At 43.9% G+C, this 20,179-nt stretch overlaps 2 protein-coding genes across 2 annotated transcripts in view; both read right to left on the reverse strand.

Moving 5' to 3' along the window:
* LOC121584000 (E3 ubiquitin-protein ligase RNF181-like) lies at positions 1–11,001 on the reverse strand. The gene is made up of 4 exons (XM_041899838.1): positions 10,980–11,001; positions 1,016–1,131; positions 804–878; positions 1–590 (listed from the first exon to the last, which is right to left on the reverse strand). Exons 1-4 carry the CDS (start codon positions 10,999–11,001, stop codon positions 531–533), a joined length of 273 nt encoding a protein of 90 aa, XP_041755772.1. The 3' UTR covers positions 1–530.
* The window catches only part of LOC121584206 (vesicle-associated membrane protein 5), an 18,192-nt gene continuing 7,971 nt past the window's right edge, over positions 9,959–20,179 (reverse strand). The window contains exons 2-3 of the mRNA XM_041900038.2: positions 13,839–13,982; positions 9,959–11,257 (exon numbers count right to left, since the gene is read on the reverse strand). Of these exons, the coding sequence (XP_041755972.1) occupies positions 11,054–11,257; positions 13,839–13,982 (348 nt within the window). The 3' untranslated portion in view covers positions 9,959–11,053. The remainder of the gene's footprint in view (positions 11,258–13,838; positions 13,983–20,179) is intronic.

Below are 20,179 nucleotides of genomic sequence, written 5' to 3' on the forward strand. Positions count from 1 at the left end.
ATAAGTCAAGGGGTATGAATACTTTCTGAAGGCATTGTATGTTCACATGTTTTTTCTGTGCACTGAGTGGTGTTCCTTGAACTTTCTTCAAAATCCTATACCAGAGTAGGGAGTTAATGCTGGTGCCAAAGCAATCAAAATTATAAACAGATTGTTTTTCAAATCGGACAAATGTGAGGCCAGCAAAACATATGCCATTTAAAGCCATTTAATAATCTGCTTTGGTCATTATATTGCATCTTGGGGGGAAAAGAAAAGGAAGAGACATGCTATGACATGTTTAGGCAGGGAACGTATAGAGAGTTCAAACTGACTGAACTGCCTCAGTATTCCTTTCATATTATATAATGATCATCCATCATTTATATCTGTATCACAAAACAGGTATTTGTACAATTGACTGTATTTAAAACTGACATATTTACAATACAACATAATAGCTAAACAATATTATTTGCAGCTTTTCTCAATTATATTGCGACCCAATGCAAGAAATGTGAAATAAGCAGTAAGAAGTGTGCTCTGAGCCGTTACGTGTACATGGCTCCATGTAGATCCTCCAGTCTATGTTCCCTCTGTTTTCTCCTCTCCTTTAATTAACACACAAATACTCGGTTTAGTAACGGGCTGACGCTGACCATTTCTGTGTCCCAAATGGCACCCTAATCCCTATACAGTTTTGACCAGGGCCCATAGGACACTACATAGGAAATAGGGTGCCATTTGGGACACATCCAAAGTCTCAACTCTAAACAGGACAAGCACTTTGATTATGATTTCCCATACCAGAGTTCCACACCAACCTTGTCCTTCTTAAACTCCTCATACTCTGGATTGTTGGTTGGTAGCTCGAGTCGGCATAGCGGACAAGAATTGGTCTGTGATGATACACAGCAAAGGTTAGGATTCTCCAAGGGTTATATATTGTTCAGGTAAATAGTACATTCATATAGTACATAACATCAAAACCGACAGAATTGATCCATGTGTGTCGATTCAGTGGCCAGGCCCTCACCTTCCCTAACCAGGGCAGGATACAACCAGAGTGAAAGAGGTGTTTGCAGGGCATCTCCCGCACTGTCTCCTGCTCCTCAAACTCCAGCAGACACACAGGACACTTCAGCCCTTTGTCTAGATGATGGGGGAGAGAGAGTTCAATAACAGAGTCTGAAACATCCACAGACAATAGACTACACTTGCAGACTCTAAGGTTTACGTGCATGCAGTTCTACTGATTTTAATTTTTTTATGGGGTGAATCAGCTTCAACATTGCAAATAGATTGCGGCTTCTATCAATGTAATTTTCTGCATAATTTCCAATCCCACATTTTAAAAAATAAATATATATATATACAGTGCATTCGGAAAGTATTCAGACCCCTTGACTTTTTCCACATTTATTATGTTACAGCCTTAGTCTAAAATGGTTTAAATGCATTTTTTTCCTCATCAATCTACACACAATACCCCATAATGACAAAGCGAAAACAGGTTTGTAGAAATGTTTGCTAATAGATAAGAAAAACAAAAACAGAAATTCCTTATTTGCATAAGTATTCAGACCCTTTGCTATGAGATTCGAAATTGACCTCAGGTGCATCCTGTTTCCATTGATCATCCTTGAGACCTTTCTACAACTTGATTGGAGTCCACCTGTGGTAAATTCAATTGATTGGACATGATTTGGAAAGGCACACACCTGTCTATATAAGCTTCCACAGTTGACAGTGCAAGTTGGAGCAAAAACCAAGCCATGAGGTCGAAGGAATTGTCTGTAGAGCTCCGAGACAGGACTGTGTCGAGGCACACATCTGGGGAAGGGTACCAAAACATTTCTGCAGCATTGAAGGTCCCCAAGAACACAGTGGCCTCCATCATTCTTAAACGGAAGATGTTTGAAACCACCAAGACTCTTCCTAGAGCTGGCCGCCCAGCCAAACTGAGCAATCGGAGGAGAAGGGCCTTGGTCAGGGAGGTGACCAAGAACCCGATGATCACACTGACAGAGCTCCAGAGTTCCTCTGTGGAGATGGGAGAACCTTCCAGAAAGACAACCATCTCTGCAGCACTCCACCAATCAGGCTTTTATGGTAGAGTGGCCAGACGGAAGCTGCTCCTCAGTAAAAGGCACATTACAGCCCACTTGGAGTTCGCCAAAAGGCACCTAAAGGACTCTCAGACCATGAGAAACAAGATTCTCTGGTCTGATGAAACCAAGATTGAACTCTTTGGCCTGAATGCCAAGTGTTACGTCTGGAGGAAACCTGGCACCATCCCTACGGTGAAGCATGGTGGTGGCAGCATCATGCGCCAGGAACTGGGAGACTAGTCAGGATAGAGGGAAAGATGAACGGACCAAAGTACAGAGAGATCCTTGATGAAAACCTGCTCCAGAGCGCTCAGGACCTCAGACTGGGGTGAAGGTTCACCTTCCAACAGGACAACGACTCTAAGCACACAGCCAAGACAACGCAGGAGTGGCTTCGGGACAAGTCTCTGAATGTCCTTGAGTGGCCCAGCCAGAGCCCGGACTTCAACCCGATCAAACATCTCTGGAGAGACCTGAAAATAGCTGTGCAGCGACACTCCCCATCCAACCTGACAGAGCTTGAGAGGATCTGCAGAGAAGAATGGGAGAAACTCCCGAAATACAGGTGTGCCAAGCTTGTAGCGTCATACGCAAGAAGACTCGAGGCTGTAATCACTGCCTAAGGTGCTTCAATAAAGTACTGAGTAAAGAGTCTGAATACTTATATAAATGTCATATCAGTTTTTTATTTTAATATAAACTTCCCAAAATTTCAAAAAATCTGTTTTTGCTTTGTCATTATGGGGTATTGTGTGTAGATTGAGGGGGGAAAAAACGATTTAATCCATTTTAGAATGAGGTTGTAACATACAAAAATGTGGAAAAAGTCAAGGGGTCTGAATATATATATATATATATATTTTTTTATATATTTTTTCCTTTATTATTTTCCCCTAACCCTACCACCCCTCCCCTAATTGGAGTAAACCAATGGACAACACTTAGGCTTCAACATACTATATACAGTTTACGGACACATTATATTTTACATTAGTTAACTTTTGTTTGTTTTTAGTCAGCTACCCTCAACCCCTCCCATCTATCTCTGAACCCCATCCAGTTTGGATTTCTATTTGTCATTTATTTTTCAACTGTGCTGTGGATGTTTCACAAAAGTTCTGAACCTTTCTATTCTATTCTACAGATTGTAAATTAAAGATAAACATTTTTGCTAAGAGTATTATTATACTGTATCATTGATCGATTGACTATGACTTTCAGATCACCCAGCAGTGCTATTTGCAGAGTTAACTACAGGTAAATGTTGCAATTCTTCAGCCATTCCTGAACCTGTGACCAAAAACAAGCTACATATGGACAGTACCAAAACAAATGATCTAATGATTCTGTCCCCCATATATATATATATATATAATTCTATTGTTTGCAAGAATTTTGTATAAGAATTTAAATTGAAAAACTCTTAAGTCTTCCGGCATCATTTTGTGTATCAGTTCATACACCATGTGCCATGGAATCGGTACAAATCTCTTCCCAACTATTTTGCAATCTGTATGGCACAGCTGTCCATTTTTTGGTCATTAAATTAAACTGGTATACTTTTTATTTATAATTTTGGATAAAAGTAACATTTGGAGTACAGTGGCATATCCCGTAGAGCTGGCGCGAGATATGGGTCGGAAAATGTACCTCAATGCAGGGATGGGATATGCCACTGTACTCCAAATGTTACTTTTATCCACACTGTTCCATCAAGAAGATTGAAATACTGCTCGTTTTCCTGGAAAACTGCCCTTTTCGTCCTCATTCAAGCCAATAACAGTAGCCACCGCAGCCATTTTGGAATGGCAGTGTAAGCCAATCAGCTCCTTTGTTGTTCAAGGTAATGTACCAATCCATAATGGTTGCTGTGGCTACTGCTACCTAGCATGAGGACGAAAAGGGCAATTATCCAGGAAAACTAGCAGTATTTCAATCTTCTCAATGGAGCAGTGTGGATAAAGGTCAAATTTGGAGTACAGTGGCATATCCCATCACTGCATCACTGTACGTTTTCCGACCCATATCTTGCACATGCTCCACTGGTGTCTTCATTATGAATGTAACCGTGATTGAGTTCTGACCCCAGTGCAGCTCAGTGTAAACAAGCGTAATGGTAGGGTTGGTATCTTTTGGCAAGATTGTTTTGTGTCTCCCTTTTGCTGGTAGCTAGCTAGATATATTTTTTATTCTCACCTGGCCAGCTCTAGTAGTGCATTCTGGCGGTACTGTTCTTCGGGATTCGTTGGTTCACAGTCATGTTAATCAAAATAGGAAGCCATCTTCAGTTTACAAATCTGTGGAACATCAAACTATTGTAATTTCCTTAGTTAGCCACATTACTAGCTAGCTATGAAGCTCATTTTACTCATTTTGACCTGACTAAAAAGAGACTGAGCAAAATGGCACTCAAAGCACAAGTTACCTTCCAATTTTCTGTTGATTCAATAATGTTAGCTAAGTAGTTACACATTTAGCTAGATATAGTGGCTAGCTAGCTATTGTAACAGCCTATTTAGCTAGCTAGCTAACCCCTATGCGGTTCAACCACACTTTTATTAAGCTGTTTTAACCAAATTCTTGAATACAAAGAAACGTCAGTGAGTATACTGTGCTATACTGAGAAATCGAATTAAAGTTATACAAAAGTTAACTTATATTACCTGTGTTTTGTCATAACCTGAAACATGCAGCAACTAGCTACACCCAAAGATATTTGCACCTTGTTCTATATGTACTACACCACTGTCATTCTACCGGGTACCGTCATGTGAAGTTTGTCCATCAGATCACAAATGATGTGTGGGAGGGGTTTAGGACAACAAGCGCTGGTCCAGGGTTGGTTTGGGATTTCAATTTATAGTAGTTGAAATAGGGACTTGGTTACCGAGGGCTGATCTTGGATCAGCGTTTTAAAGTCCCGTTTGCAGCTGTTAACCTTGCAGCTCTCTTTCTCTCTGTCTCTCACTCTCTATTTAACTTGTCAGCAGCTCTCTCTCTCTGAAATAAAAAGTCACTTTATGATGAGTAAATGTATATGTAAATTGACTCAATATGGGCCCCTTGACTTTTTCCACGTTTTGTTTTGTACTCATTACCTGTATTAACTGCACCTGTTTGAACTCGTTACCTGTATAAAAGACACCTGTCCACACACTCAATCAAACAGACTCCAACCTCTCCACAATGGCCAAGACCAGAGAGCTGTGTTAGGACATCAGGGACAAAATTGTAGACCTGCACAAGGCTGGGATGGGCTACAGGACAATAGGCAAGCAGCTTGGTGAGAAGGCAACAACTGTTGGCGCAATTATTAGAAAATGGAAGAAGTTCAAGATGACGGTCAATCACCCTCGGTCTGGGGCTCCATGCAAGATCTCACCTCGTGGGACATCAATGATCATGAGGAAGGTGAGGGATCAGCCCAGAACTACACAGCAGGACCTGGTCAATGACCTGAAGAGAGCTGGGACCACAGTCTCAAAGAACACCATTAGTAACACACTACGCCGTCATAGATTAAAATCCTGCAGCGCACGCAAGGTCCCCCTGCTCAAGCCAGCGCATGTCCAGGCCCGTCTGAAGTTTGCCAATGACCATCTGGATGATCCAGAGGAGGAATGGGAGAAGGTCATGTGGTCTGATGAGACAAAAATTGAGCTTTTTGGTCTAAACTCCACTTGCCGTGTTTGGAGGAAGAAGAAGGATTAGTACAACCCCAAGAACACCATCCCAACCGTGAAGCATGGAGGTGGAAACATCATTCTTTGGGGATGCTTTTCTGCAAAGGGGACAGGACGACTGCACCGTATTGAGGGGAGGATGGATGGGGCCATGTATCGCGAGATCTTGGCCAACAACCTCCTTCCCTCACTAAGAGCATTGAAGATGGGTTGTGGCTGGGTCTTCCAGCATGACAACGACCCGAAACACACAGCCAGGGCAACTAAGGAGTGGCTCCGTAAGAAGCATCTCAAGGTCCTGGAGTGGCCTAGCCAGTCTCCAGACCTGAACCCAATAGAAAATCTTTGGAGGGAGCTGAAAGTCCGTATTGCCCAGCGACAGCCCCGAAACCTGAAGGATCTGGAGAAGGTCTGTATGGAGGAGTGGGCCAAAATCCCTGCTGCAGTGTGTGCAAACCTGGTCAAAACCTACAGGAAACGTATGATCTCTGTAATTGCAGACAAAGATTTCTGTACCAAATATTAAGTTCTGCTTTTCTGATGTATCAAATATTTATGTCATGCAATAAAATACAAATTAATTACTTAAAAATCATACAATGTGATTTTCTGGATTTTTGTTTTAGATTCCGTCTCTCACAGTTGAAGTGTACCTATGATAAAAATTACAGATCTCTACATGCTTTGTAAGTACGAAAACCTGCAAAATCGGCAGTGTATCAAATACTTGTTCTCCCCACTGTACACACAATATTCCATAATGACAAAGTCAAAACAGGTTTTTAGAAATGTTTGCAAATGTATTACAAATAAAAACAGAAATACCTTATTTACATAAGGATTCAGACCCTTTGCTATGAGACTCGAAATTGAGCTCAGGTGCATCACGTTTCCGTTGATCATCCTTGAGATGTTTCTACAACTTGATTGGAGTCCACCTGTGGTAAATTCAATTGATTGGACATGATTTGGAAAGGCACACACCTGCCTATATAAGGTCCCACAGTTGACAGTGCGGATTGTGTCAAGGCACGCATCTGGGGAAGTGTACCAAAACATTTCTGCAGCATTGAAGGTCCCCAAGAACACAGTGGCCTCCATCATTCTTAAATGGAAGAAGTTTGGAACCACCAAGACTCTTCCTAGAGCTGGCCGCCCGGCCAAACTGAGCAATTGGGGTAGAAGGGCCTTGGTCAGGGAGGTGACCAAGAACCCGATGATCACACTGACAGAGCTCCAGAGTTCCTCTGTGGAGATGGCAGAACCTTCCAGAAGGACAATTATCTATGCAGCACTCCACCAATCAGGCCTTTATGGTAGAGTGGCCAGAAGGAAGCCACTCATCAGTAAAAGGCACATGACAGCCCAATTGGAGTTTGCCAATAGGCACCTAAAGGACTCTCAGACCATGAGAAACAAGATTCTCTGGTCTGATGAAACCAAGATTGAACTCTTTGGCCTGAATGCCATGTGTCATGTCTGGAGGAAACCTGGCACCATCCCTACGGTGAAGCATGATGGTGGCAGCATCATGCTGTGGGGATGTTTTTCAGCGGCAGGGACTGGAAGACTAGTCAGGATAGATGAACGGAGCAAAGTACAGAGTGATCCTTGATGAAAACCTGCTCCAGAGTGCTCAGGACCTCAGACTGGGGCGAAGATTCACCTTCCAACAGGACAACGACCCTAAGCACACAGCCAAGACAACACAGGAGTGGCTTCGGGACAAGTCTCTGAATGTCCTTGAGTGGCCCAATCAGAGCCCAGACTTGAACCCGATCGAACATCTATGGTAGAGAAATTACAAGATTATGTTTAATACTGTTTATGCATTGAATGGTAGTTTTATTCAATGGAATAGGGTTCTCAGTACTCTCTCATCTGTGTCTGTGGGACTGAGTTGGGCCTCTGAAGCTTGGCACTGGCAATTGATTTATGATGGCTTGGTGATAAAGGTGATAAAACCAACAGCCACATTCCATTCTATGATTAGTGGTGCATGTGAGGGAGATGTCTCCAGTCTGAGTGAGCCTGCATTCCATGGAATGGGTTGTTGTTTGTGTACTGGGAGGTACCAGGGAGGAGATGGCTCGGGTATGGATAATGATGAGAGGAACCTTGTCTTAGGGGCCAAACTCTGGTTTCTATACAATAAGGACAGTCTTCACAGCAAATGCTATCTGGCTGGGGATACTCTTTTTCTCATACATCAAGCCTCACCTTTTGACCCATTCCACACATCTGCTGTTTGTCATGTTATAAAATATATTTGTATTCTCTGTATGTTGGAGCAGTGGCGGCTCCTGAAAAAATTCTCAGGGGGGGGCAATTTTTCTGATGATTTAGGTGACCTACACACATTTTAAAAAATATATGTCCAGCAACAACATGAAGACAGGGGCAGCATATAAGTCAATACCAGAAGCATTTATTGACTGATCTCAAAAGTGTTGGCTTACAAAAGCAAAAAAAGTTATCACAGTAAAAATAATCAAGGGTGTTCTTTCACATTCCTCAACACTGCATAAACAATATGCATTTCCATAAAACACCTCATCTAATTGTGCCACAAAGTTGACAAGTCCAAGAAAAATACCAGGGTTGGTGGAGCCCTCAGTTTCATCTTTGCCTCGCAAAGCTAACTCAAACACTCCGCAAAACTTCACACACTGGATTAGCCGGCTGAGGATGTGGCGGTTCTTGCTAACCTCATCGTTGTGGCGGCGGACAGCTAGCCTGTATCCCTCATCCAGTCGAGTGGCAATGTTCACTCTCCCCAAAGCAGACAATCTCAAACAGCTATCCATGTGGGTCTTTGACAGCTCATGTTTCTTAATCTTTTCTGAAAGATGGTGCATGTCCGTTACACCAGTCGCTGTCCAAGCGGTGCTGTCTGCCGTGCCGCCTTCAGGGTGAAAGAGTAAGCAGGGGTAGCAGAAGACTGCATTAGCTACATCGCAGCCTGCTAGCCAGGTTTTTCGTTCGTACCAATTTAAAATCCTCGGGTGTAGGACTTTCCCCCTTTAGTAGAAACCTGTTGAATTATTAAATTTGGTCTGGGAGGTCCTAATTGTTTCGTTGCCAATTTATCTTGATTTGTTCGCCGACAAAAAGGAACTTATTTCAGAGACAATCGAGTTGCACTGAACGCTAGCCCTCTTGACAGTAGTACGTGAATTGATTGACGCTGCTACCCGCTCTTTTCTTAGTTACGTTCATGGTTATGTTACGTATGACGAAAGCGCGTAAGTGCAAGCCCTCCCGGAACCCATAGAGATTGTATTGAAAGCTCTGATATTTGAAAAAAATAGATTTTACATGAGAGTCTATGAGAGACTTCTGGGGCGATTTTCAACCTGACTGAAATCGCCCCAAAAGGGGCGGGGCCATTTGAAGCACGACTTTAGCCTGATTGGACATTTAGTGGCAGATCAGACGTCTAGATTAGAACACTGATAACTACTGTTGCCGTGATATAATTGATTAGAAAAAAAATCCCTTCCTTTTCCCGTTTGGCAGTGCGTCGCCCATATCGCCCTAATGAACACACCGCCCCTGTGTTGGAGCTCTCGGCCCAACACTCAAGAGTGTTGGGTCGACCAGCCTCATTATTGCAGAGCACTCACTCTATTCACTTGTGTGTGTGGTGTGACCTGCTCCCTTATTAATACGTTTTGAATAAAGTAATATCCTAATTGGTGATTGACCTTGTCTCTTCTCATTTATTGATTAGAATTTACATGACACATCTCTGGAGAGACCTGAAAATAGCCGTGCAGCGACGCTCCCCATCCAACCTGACAGAGCTTGAGAGGATCTGCACAGAAGAATGGGAGAAACTCCCCAAATACAGGTGTGCCAAGCTTGTAGTGTCATAAATAAGAAGACTCGAGGCAGTAATCGCTGCCAAAGGTGCTTCAACAAAGTACTGAGTAAAGGGTTTGAATACTTATGTGAATGTAATATTTCATTTTTTTTTTTTTTTTTTACATTTTTGCAAATGTATTATAAATACAACTGTTTTTGCTTTGTCATTATGGTGTATTGTGTGCAGATTGAAGAGGGGGGGAACAATTTAATCAATTTTAGAATAAGGCTATAACATAACAAAATGTGGAAAAAGTCAACGGGTCTGAATACTTTCCGAATGCACTGTACACTCTCAATCAAAATGCTCCACGGAGATAACTTACCAATTAATTTTTTATTTTACAAATTGTGCACTACAGTTTTACATGTATTTGAGATGGTAATAGCTCAAGGGTAAACAACAATTGGGAAAGGAAAGTCCGTAACAAATAGGGTAATCTCATCCACCAGCCGGCTAACAAGCCTGGGGAAGAAGTTACAAATAGAGGACACCAAAATGACAAAAACTAATATGTTAAGAAGATAAGTGAAGATATGATGCGATTTCTCAGCAGCGGTTTTTGATCCTGTACACATTGCTTACCTGTAGGCTAATGAATGACACATGAAACATAAATACTCACACTGCATTGCTGGCCTCAAACATAAGTGTTTTGTATACAAATAACAATTAAGTTCCTTTTCTTATGTTTCTTTTGACCAGGAAAAAAAGGAAGAATTACATTTATGAAAATAAATGGTTCACTCATTACATTTCATGACAATTATAATTTTGTCATGTCCCTTTTACAGCTTACATGGAATACTGAAAAAACGGACACACAATTCATCCAATGGTGATTTTTGCTTTTTACATACCAAAGGCACAATCTGTTTTATTTGAATTGACCAAACATTCACATATACCAAATCCTATCGTAAGGCTGAAGCATTTCTGAGTATGAATGTGAAACCAGTGAGCCTGACCAACTACCGCCAGTTGAAGACGATACTGAATGGGGAAGCAGCTGAGCTATTGATGGTACCATTTAATTCAACGATCTACACACTGAGCACGGAGCCTAAAATGCCTAAAAAAATTAACAATATCACAGATTAAAAAGTTCTGAAAAGTCAACCCATAAAACCTATATTGAGCTCAGGTGGAAAGCATTTTTGTGCTATCATCATACCAAGTCCTTGTCACTCAATGTCATGCCAAATGTTTAGCTTGACAATGACAGCATTGTAGTTGGCAAGAGCACAAACAGATCTGGGACCAGGTTAATAAACCTATATCTTCATCTACATCCACTATTCTTGTCTGATTGACTCTTTATTTCCGGGGAGGTCTCACCTGCCCCTGTCTCCATCTCCATCTTCCATCTTAATTTCCTCCATGTCCTTTGCTCTGACAGACAATCTATGGTCCTAAGGCCCTGGGGTGGGTTGCTCTACAGCAGTGGAGCTGTTGATTGAGCTCCGGTCGTCAGATCCAGACGCTGACCATACAATAATCCCAATGATGATGGCTGCCACGATGACCCCTATACCAGTCAGCAACACTTTAATTTTCATGTGTTCCCACCATTTCTGTTGTTTCACTTTCCCAGCAGACTTTGAGAAAGCCTTACTCTGAAAACACATAATTATAAGATGTTAATATCAAGTTAGAAGGATGTTAATACCAAGACCCTATGCATCTACAGTGGGGAGAACAAGTATTTGATACACTGCCGATTTTGCAGGTTTTCCTACTTACAAAGCATGTAGAGGTCTGTAATTTGTATCATAGGTACACTTCAACTGTGAGAGACGGAATCTAAAACAAAAATCCAGAAAATCACATTGTATGATTTTTAAGTAATTAATTTGCATTTTATTGCATGACATAAGTATTTGATCACCTACCAACCAGTAAGAATTCCGGCTCTCACAGACCTGTTAGTTTTTCTTTAAGAAGCCCTCCTGTTCTCCACTCATTACCTGTATTAACTGCACCTGTTTGAACTCGTTACCTGTATAAAATACACCTGTCCACACACTCAATCAAACAGAGTCCAACCTCTCCACAATGGCCAAGACCAGAGAGCTGTGTAAGGACATCAGGGATACAATTGTAGACCTGCACAAGGCTGGGATGGGCTACAGGACAATAGGCAAGCAGCTTGGTGAGAAGGCAACAACTGTTGGCGCAATTATTTGAAAATGGAAGAAGTTCAAGATGACGGTCAATCACCCTCGGTCTGGGGCTCCATGCAAGATCTCACCTCGTTGGGGCATCAATGATCATGAGGAAGGTGAGGGATCAGCCCAGAACTACATGGCAGGACCTGGTCAATGACCTGAAGAGAGCTGGGACCACAGCTACAAAAATGTAGCTTTTTGGTCTAAACTCCACTCGCTGTGTTTGGAGGAAGAAGAAGGATGAGTACAACCCCAAGAACACCATCCCAACAGTGAAGCATGGAGATGGAAACATCATTATTTGGGGATGCTTTTCTGCAAAGGGGACAGGACGACTGCACCGTATTGAGGGGAGGATGGAAGGGGCCATGTATCGCGAGATCTTGGCCAACAACCTCCTTCCCTCAGTAAGAGCATTGAAGATGGGTCGTGGCTGGGTCTTCCAGCATGACAATAACCTGAAATACAGAGCAAGGGTAACTAAGGAGTGGCTCCGTAAGAAGCATCTCAAGGTCCTGGAGTGGCCTAGCCAGTCTCCAGACCTGAACCCAATAGAAAATCTTTGGAGGGAGCTGAAAGTCCGTATTGCCCAGCGACAGCCCCGAAACCTGAAGGATCTGGAGAAGGTCTGTATGGAGGAGTGGGCCAAAATCCCTGCTGCAGTGTGTGCAAACCTGGTCAAGACCTACAGGAAACATATGATCTCTGTAATTGCAAACAAAGGTTTCTGTACCAAATATTAAGTTCTGCTTTTCTGATGTATCAAATACTTATGTCATGCAATAAAAAGCAAATTAATTACTTAAAAATCATACAATGTGATTTTCAGGATTTTGGTTTTAGATTCCGTCTCTCAAAGTTGAAGTGTACCTATGATAAAAATTACAAACCTCTACATGCTTTGTAAGTAGGAACACCTGCAAAATCGTCAGTGTATCAAATACTTGTTCTCCCCACTGTATATCTGTCAGAATATGGAGGAGGGGGGGATCTACTTTATCTCTGCAATTGAGGCTGCACTGCATTGTACATATTTAAAAATCCAGAAAGAAACTATTCTGTCATGAAACTTGCCATTTTCTGACAATTCAATAGACAGAAGGCTTTAGTTACAGTGCACGCTACTTTCCCAATGATCTTCCAATGAATCTAGACTGGTGTTTTTGTTTTTCTTAACACTGCTGTTTTGTTTTTCTCAGTAACCCAGTCAGCCAGCCAGTCCTCAGAGAACTATGGCTGTGTCCCACATTGCACCCTATTCCCTATATAGTGCACTACGTTTGACCAGAGCCCTGTGGGCCCTAGTCAAAAGTAGTACACTATATAGGGAATAGGGTGCCATTTGGGATGCAACCCTAGTCAGCAACCTAGCGAGTCCTCAGAGAACTATGTGGTTGTTGTGATGTAACGGCCTGGCTGGGGAGAAATGTGGGAAAGCTGTGACCTGGTTGGTTGACCCCAGGATGGACCAGGACGGACATGCACCCTGTGGCACGTCCTGGACACCCCTCTCTCTATACTGAGGGAGACCAGTGGGTTTCATTCATCTTACAACAATAGGAAATACCTTTCTAAAAATATCACCTTAAACCACAATCAGGATGTAAATTGTACATTATTTTCCCCCTCCAACTCCAACTAAAGTGTATTTCTAGACACCAATATGACATTTCCTGCCTATTCCCTGGACTCGTATTGAACCGTGGAACATTGGAAAACACTTCCATGAGACACCAAAGCTGGAGAATTCCAAAGGAGAATCCTATTGTGCTATTTGTGTCTCTCTGAAATGCACCTTGAATGTTACCAGTATGATAGCATTGGAATCATCAAAGTAAGACCTGCAAAGTCAGTATCTTCAAATTAATAATGTTTTGTATTGTCATGATTTGGTTCCATTAAAGACGTCTCTTATTATAGGGTACATCCCAAATGGCACCTTATTCCCGATATAGAGCACTATTTTTCACCAGAGCTCTCTGGGAATAAGGCGCCATTTGGGACACAGCCATAAACTTAGAACAATCACCTTCTCCAAAAGTTCATCGGCCCTGTTCTCCAGTTCTCCCAGCTTGCCTGACCTCTCGTCAGCCTTGTAGAGATTATCTAGCATGATCACCTTCACCTCTTCCACCTCCTCCTGGGCCTGCTGCAGGCGGTTCTTCCCATTCTCCTGAACACACAACAAACAGTTTGGGGTTAATGGAAGATAAATCATGGAACCACTTCCGATTTTGTGTATATTTGATTCATGGTTTATTTGAATAGGGGCCGGTTTGAACACATTGATTGACACAATGATTGAACAATCATCATAAGCACCATAGTGTGTGTACAGATGTAGGATCTTATTTTGAGCCAGTTTCCTACAGCAGGAAAATAATCCTGCAGCAACAGTACATGTGAATAATTATGTGGATTATAATTAAAGGACATTTTTGTAGGCGTTGATGCATTTTTCATAACGGAAAATCAAGTCTGAAATTTCAAAGTGGACATTACAAACTTTAAAAGCCTTTTTAAACCTCAAATACACTAAACGTTTTCAATTTTCTGGGTTGCAGGAAAGTTATACTGCAACAGGGTGATCAAATTAAGATAATTACAGCTGTAGCTCACCAAAAAAAATGCAACATCTGTCCCTATCTTTGTGTCTCCATGTTAAAGGTAATATTTTATGTTGTGTAGCCTATGCAATGGTTAACAATAGTGCATTGTTTACACAGTAACATTAATCATTAGTCATATTGGCTGAGAGATTAAGTTTCCATAGAGCAAACAAGACAGAACAGGAATATGACAGCCAACAACTGAAGTGGGGCAGATTTTCCTGGACATCTGGATTACTCTGTTTTCTGTAACCTTGGAGTCTGTCTGGAGGAACATGGCAGCACCATACAGCTCTCCAAACAAATGAACCACTTTAGCCTGGGGCAACGAAGGTTGAACAACCCACTGTGACAATGACAGTCTTGGACGCCACCAAAATCTACTATAAACTATAGGGGCCAAATCCTAACTGAGATGTGCACACTTAAATAATGTATTGATATCAATGGAAGACTTAGGCGGAAACTCGCAAATCTCAAGTTACTAAAAACGTAAAAAGGATATTTAATAATAGCTTGTGCAGAGCTTGATTTATATCCTAATGGGACTGTCCATGACCTTTTGCCCTCTGTGCCTGACAGGGAAGTGAGTGATTCAGGAGTCAAGGATGCTGAGTGCTCTAACACTAAAGCTCAGACACACCGGTAGGATTGTCAAATGTTTTCCAGATGACAGTACTTAGCACCTCTAAACAGAGTGTAGGCAGTCAATCTCTTTTGTGTTCACACAGCAAAGACCTTGACGTCAACAGCCACTCAGCCTTGTTAAAATACTCCAAACCAGAAGGTGGCAGTAGCGTTGTTTGGCAATGCATGTCTGTGTGTGTTGCTTAGTTTATGGTCTAGATTCCAATGTTAGCTAGCTAGCTAATATTGCTATTTTGTAAAAAGCCCTTGATACTATCCAGATGGCTACAGCTAGATAACGACCTAGGGACGGTAGCTAGCTAACAAGATAACAAAGAAACAATTCAATTCACACTCCATAATCCCATACTGCCAGTGCCAGCCCATAGCCAAATGTTTAGCCAACTAGCTAATAATAGTATATTCGCTAGCTAGCGCAACATAGCTAGCTAGCTAAGGACACTGCACTAACTCGGCAGCTAACTAATGGAAAGTAATCCATTGTGATTTCATTATAAGGTCAATACTAGCTAGAGTGGTTAGCTAGCTTTGAGGAAGTATTTAGTGTTGTGTGCATTGTGTCTGCGCACTTAGCTAGCTACCGTCCCATAGCCTACATTGTACAGTGAGGGAAAAAAGTATTTGATCCCCTGCAACAAAAACATCCAGAAAAACGCATGTAAAAAATGTTATAAATGTATTTGCATTTTAATGAGGGAAATAAGTATTTGACCCCCTCTCAATCAGAAAGATTTCTGTCTCCCAGGTGTCTTTTATACAGGTAACGAGCTGAGATTATAGCACACTCATAAAGGGAGTGCTCATAATCTCAGCTTGTTACCTGTATAAAAGACACCTGTCCACAGAAGCAATCAATCAATCAGATTTCAAACTCTCCACCATGGCCAAGACCAAAGAGCTCTCCAAGGATGTCAGGGACAATATTTTAGACCTACACAAGGCTGGAATGGGCTACAAGACCATCGCCAAGCAGCTTGGTGAGAAGGTGACAACAGTTGCTGCGATTATTCGCAAATGGAAGAAACACAAAAGAAATGTCAATCTCCCTCGGCCTCCATGCAAGATCTCACCTCGTGGAGTTGCAATGATCATGAGAACGGTGAGGAATCAGCCCAGAACTACACAGGAGGATCTTGTCAATGATTTATTTATTTATTTTTGTCATTTAGCAGACGCTCTTATCCAGAGCGACTTACATGAGCAATTAGGGTTAAGTGCCTTGCTGAAGGGCACATCGACAGATTTGTTCAACCTAGTCGGCTGGGGGATTAGAACCAGCGACCTTTCAGTTACTGGCACAACGCTCTTACCCACTAAGCCACCTGCCACCCGTGGTGGGACCATAGTCACCAAGAAAACAATTGGTAACACACTACGCCGTGAAGGACTAAAATCCTGCAGCGGCCGCAAGGTCCCCCTGCTCAAGAAAGCACATATACATGCCCGTCTGAAGTATGCCAATGAACATTTGAATGATTCAGAGGAGAACTGGGTGAAAGTGTTGTGGTCAGATGAGAACAAAATGGAGCTCTTTGGCATCAACTCAACTCGCCGTGTTTGGAGGAGGAGGAATGCTGCCTATGACCCCAAGAACACCATCCCCACCGTCAAACATGGAGGTGGAAACATTATGCTTTGGGTCTGTTTTTCTGCTAAGGGGACAGGACAACTTCACCGCATCAAAGGGACGATGGACGGGGCCATGTACCGTCAGATCTTGGGTGAGAACCTCCTTCCCTCAGCCAGGGCATTGAAAATGGGTCGTGGATGGGTATTCCAGCATGACAATGACCCAAAACACACGGCCAAGGCAACAAAGGAGTGGCTCAAGGGGAAGCACATTAAGGTCCTGGAGTGGCCTTGCCAGTCTCCAGACCTTAATCCCATAGAAAATCTGTGGAGGGAGCTGAAGGTTCGAGTTGCCAAACGTCAGCCTCGAAACCTTAATGACTTGGAGAAGATCTGCAAAGAGGAGTGGGACAAAATCCCTCCTGAGATGTGTGCAAACCTGGTGGCCAACTACAAGAAACGTCTGACCTCTGTGATTGCCAACAAGGGTTTTGCCACCAAGTACTAAGTCATGTTTTGCAGAGGGGTCAAATACTTATTTCCCTCATTAAATGCAAATCAATTTATAAACATTTTGACATGCGTTTTTCTGGATTTTTTGTTGTTATTCTGTCTCTCACTGTTCAAATAAACCTACCATAAAAATTATAGACTGATCATTTCTTTGTCAGTGGGCAAACGTACAAAATCAGCAGGGGATCAAATACTTTTTCCCTCACTGTATATGAAGTGTGTATCGATCCCGGCAGTCTGAGTCGGGTCCTGTCTGGTGACTAGTTTTTCTGTTCGGGATCTCCAGTTTCCCGAGGGTTCGGGAACGCTCCGGGGAGCTCTCTTGATTTCCGCACCTGCATCCCATCAGCAATCTGCACACCTGGTCCTGATCATCACCCCTTCTTAGGCTCTGGCCTAACATCCAGTCCCTGCCGGATCGTTAGCCATGAACAGTAGGTTTACCAGAGTATCCGTCTTAGAGCCTAGCGTTAGTTTTGTTGTTTTTTCACCTTGTTGGTTGGTTGCTTACTTACCCCCGTTTTGTTCCATCTGCAGTCACCCGTCCGGAACCTTCATCCAACCTCTGCCTGGTGGTCGGCGGCTGCCGACCCAGGATGGGATCAACCACTGCACCCCCAACAACTAATCAACGCCGCCCGCTCTGTTCCCTGGATTATTCAGCATCACTCTTGAATTTGTAATAAACACTCACCTTCGTTGCAACTTACCTTGTCCTGGTCTGCTTCTGGGTTCTGGCTTAGCAACTCGTGACAGAACGATCCGGCCAGTAATGAACCCAGCGGACCTGGACTCTGTTCGCCATGCCATTACCCATCAGGAGAAGATGTTGGGCCATCATAGCACGGTACTACAGGAGATCGCGTTGTCAGTTCGAACCTTTCTACCGGTCTGACGGAGGTCCAGAACCAACGCAAGTTTCGGTGGAGGATCCACTACCGGTTTCACCCATCTCGCCTGCCGCTTCTGGAGCTGTGTCCTTCCGTGAGCCCCAGGTTCCGACGCCGGATAGATATGAGGGGAGCTGGGAAGATGCCGTTCCTTCCTTATGCAGTGTGGATTAGTGTTCGATCTACAGCCCTACTCTTATGCCACAGACAAGGCTAGGATAGCCTTTGTGATGGCGTTGCTGCGTGGTCGAGCGCTGGAGTGGGCTTCAGCCGTTTGGGAACGACAAGACCCCTGCATGGCTTCATACCAGAGGTTCACGGCCGAGATGAGGAAGCTCTTCGACCATTCCGTCCGAGGAGGGACGCAGCTAGGCGCCTGTTTTCGCTTCACCAAGGAACTCGCAGCGTGGCCGACTTCGTGATCGAGTTCAAGACGTTGGCTGTGGAGAGTGGGTGGAACGAGAGTCTCTGCAAGCGGCCTTTTACCAGGGTCTGTCGGAGCAGCTCAAGGATGAGTTGATCTCCTATCCGGAGCCTAGTGACCTGGACAGCTTGGTAGCCTTGTCTATTCGGGTGGATAATCGAGTCCGAGAGCGAAGGAGGGGAGAAGCAATGGGGTCCGTCCAATCGATCAGCTTCTCAGTTCCCAGTCGGGTCGGGTGGTGGACCAGAACACGTCGATCATTCTCCACCACAAAGGATTAGTGGAGAGGTCCTCTCTCCCGATTCTGAACCCATGCAAGTGGGGCGCCACGGGTTAACCAAGGAGGAGCGTCAACATAGACGTAAGACCAACTGCTGCCTCTACTGTGGTAGCTCGGGACATTACATCTCCACTTGTTCCCGGCGGTCGTCAAACTGCCCGGCTCGCTAAAGTTGGGAGGACTTTTAGCGAGCCAGTTTCAACCTCTCAGTACCTCTGTCAGACCCCGTTTCCCGGCTACCCTTGTGAACAGGAATCAGAGCTTAGCGATTAACGCTTTTATCGATTCAGGTGCCGATGGAAGCTTTCTTGATGCCGAGTTGGTGGAACAGCTGGGGCTTTCCAAGGAGCAATTGCCGGAAGCCATTGAAGCGACCACTCTGAACGGCAGTAGTCTGGCACGTATCACGATGAGGACGGAACCGGTTAAGATGCGGTTGTCGGGGGAATCATTCTGAGATGATTTCATTCTTCATTCTGCCGTCTTCCCATGTTCCTCTGGTCCTTGGATACCCCTGGCTGAAGGAACACAATCCCACGTTCGATTGGGTGACGGGCAAGGTAACGAGTTGGAGCCTTGATTGTCATGCTAACTGTCTCAAGACTGCCTGCCCCCATTCGGTTCCCAGTCAGGTGATTGAGGCTAAACCCCCAGATTTGTCCCTGGTTCCCGAGACATATCACGATTTGGGGAAGTTTTCAGTAAGCAGAAGGCTCTGTCACTCCCTCCCCACCCGACCATATGATTGTGCCATCAACCTGTTCCCTGGAGCTGTCTACCCCAAGGGAAGGTTATACAGTATCTCCCGACCTGAACGTGAGGCTTTGGAGACCTACATCAAGGAGTCCCTAGCTGCTGGTCTCGTTCGTCCCTCGTCATCACCCCTGGGGCAGGATTCTTCTTTGTGGGTAAGAAGGATGGCTCTCTTCGACCGTGTATTGATTATCGGGGGTTGAATGACATCACGGTCAAGAACAAGTATCCCCTGCCCTTGATGAGTTCTGCCTTCGACTCCTTACAGGGTGCTGCGGTGTTCACCAAGCTAGACCTACGCAATGCGTATCACATGGTCCGGATCAGAGAGGGGGACGAGTGGTTGACGGGTTTCAATACACCGATGGGTCACTTCGAGTATCAGGTGATGCCGTTTGGACTGACCAATGCTCCAGCGGTATTCCAGAGTATGGTGAACGACGTCCTGAGAGATATGATCGGTCTCTTTGTGTTTGTTTACCTGGATGACATTCTGATCTTCTCGAAGGAACCTTCCGACCACGTCCAGCATGTCCGGCAGGTTCTGCAGCGATTGTTGGAGAATCGCCTGTTCGTGAAGGCCGAGAAGTGCGAGTTTCACGCCCACACGACATCCTTTCTCGGGTACATCATCTCCAGGGAGAGATTAGGATGGACCAGGAGAAGGTTAGAGCGGTTCTGGAA

The sequence above is a fragment of the Coregonus clupeaformis genome, chromosome 16 (genome assembly GCF_020615455.1).
Source record: "Coregonus clupeaformis isolate EN_2021a chromosome 16, ASM2061545v1, whole genome shotgun sequence".
Classification (NCBI taxonomy): Eukaryota; Metazoa; Chordata; class Actinopteri; order Salmoniformes; family Salmonidae; genus Coregonus; species Coregonus clupeaformis.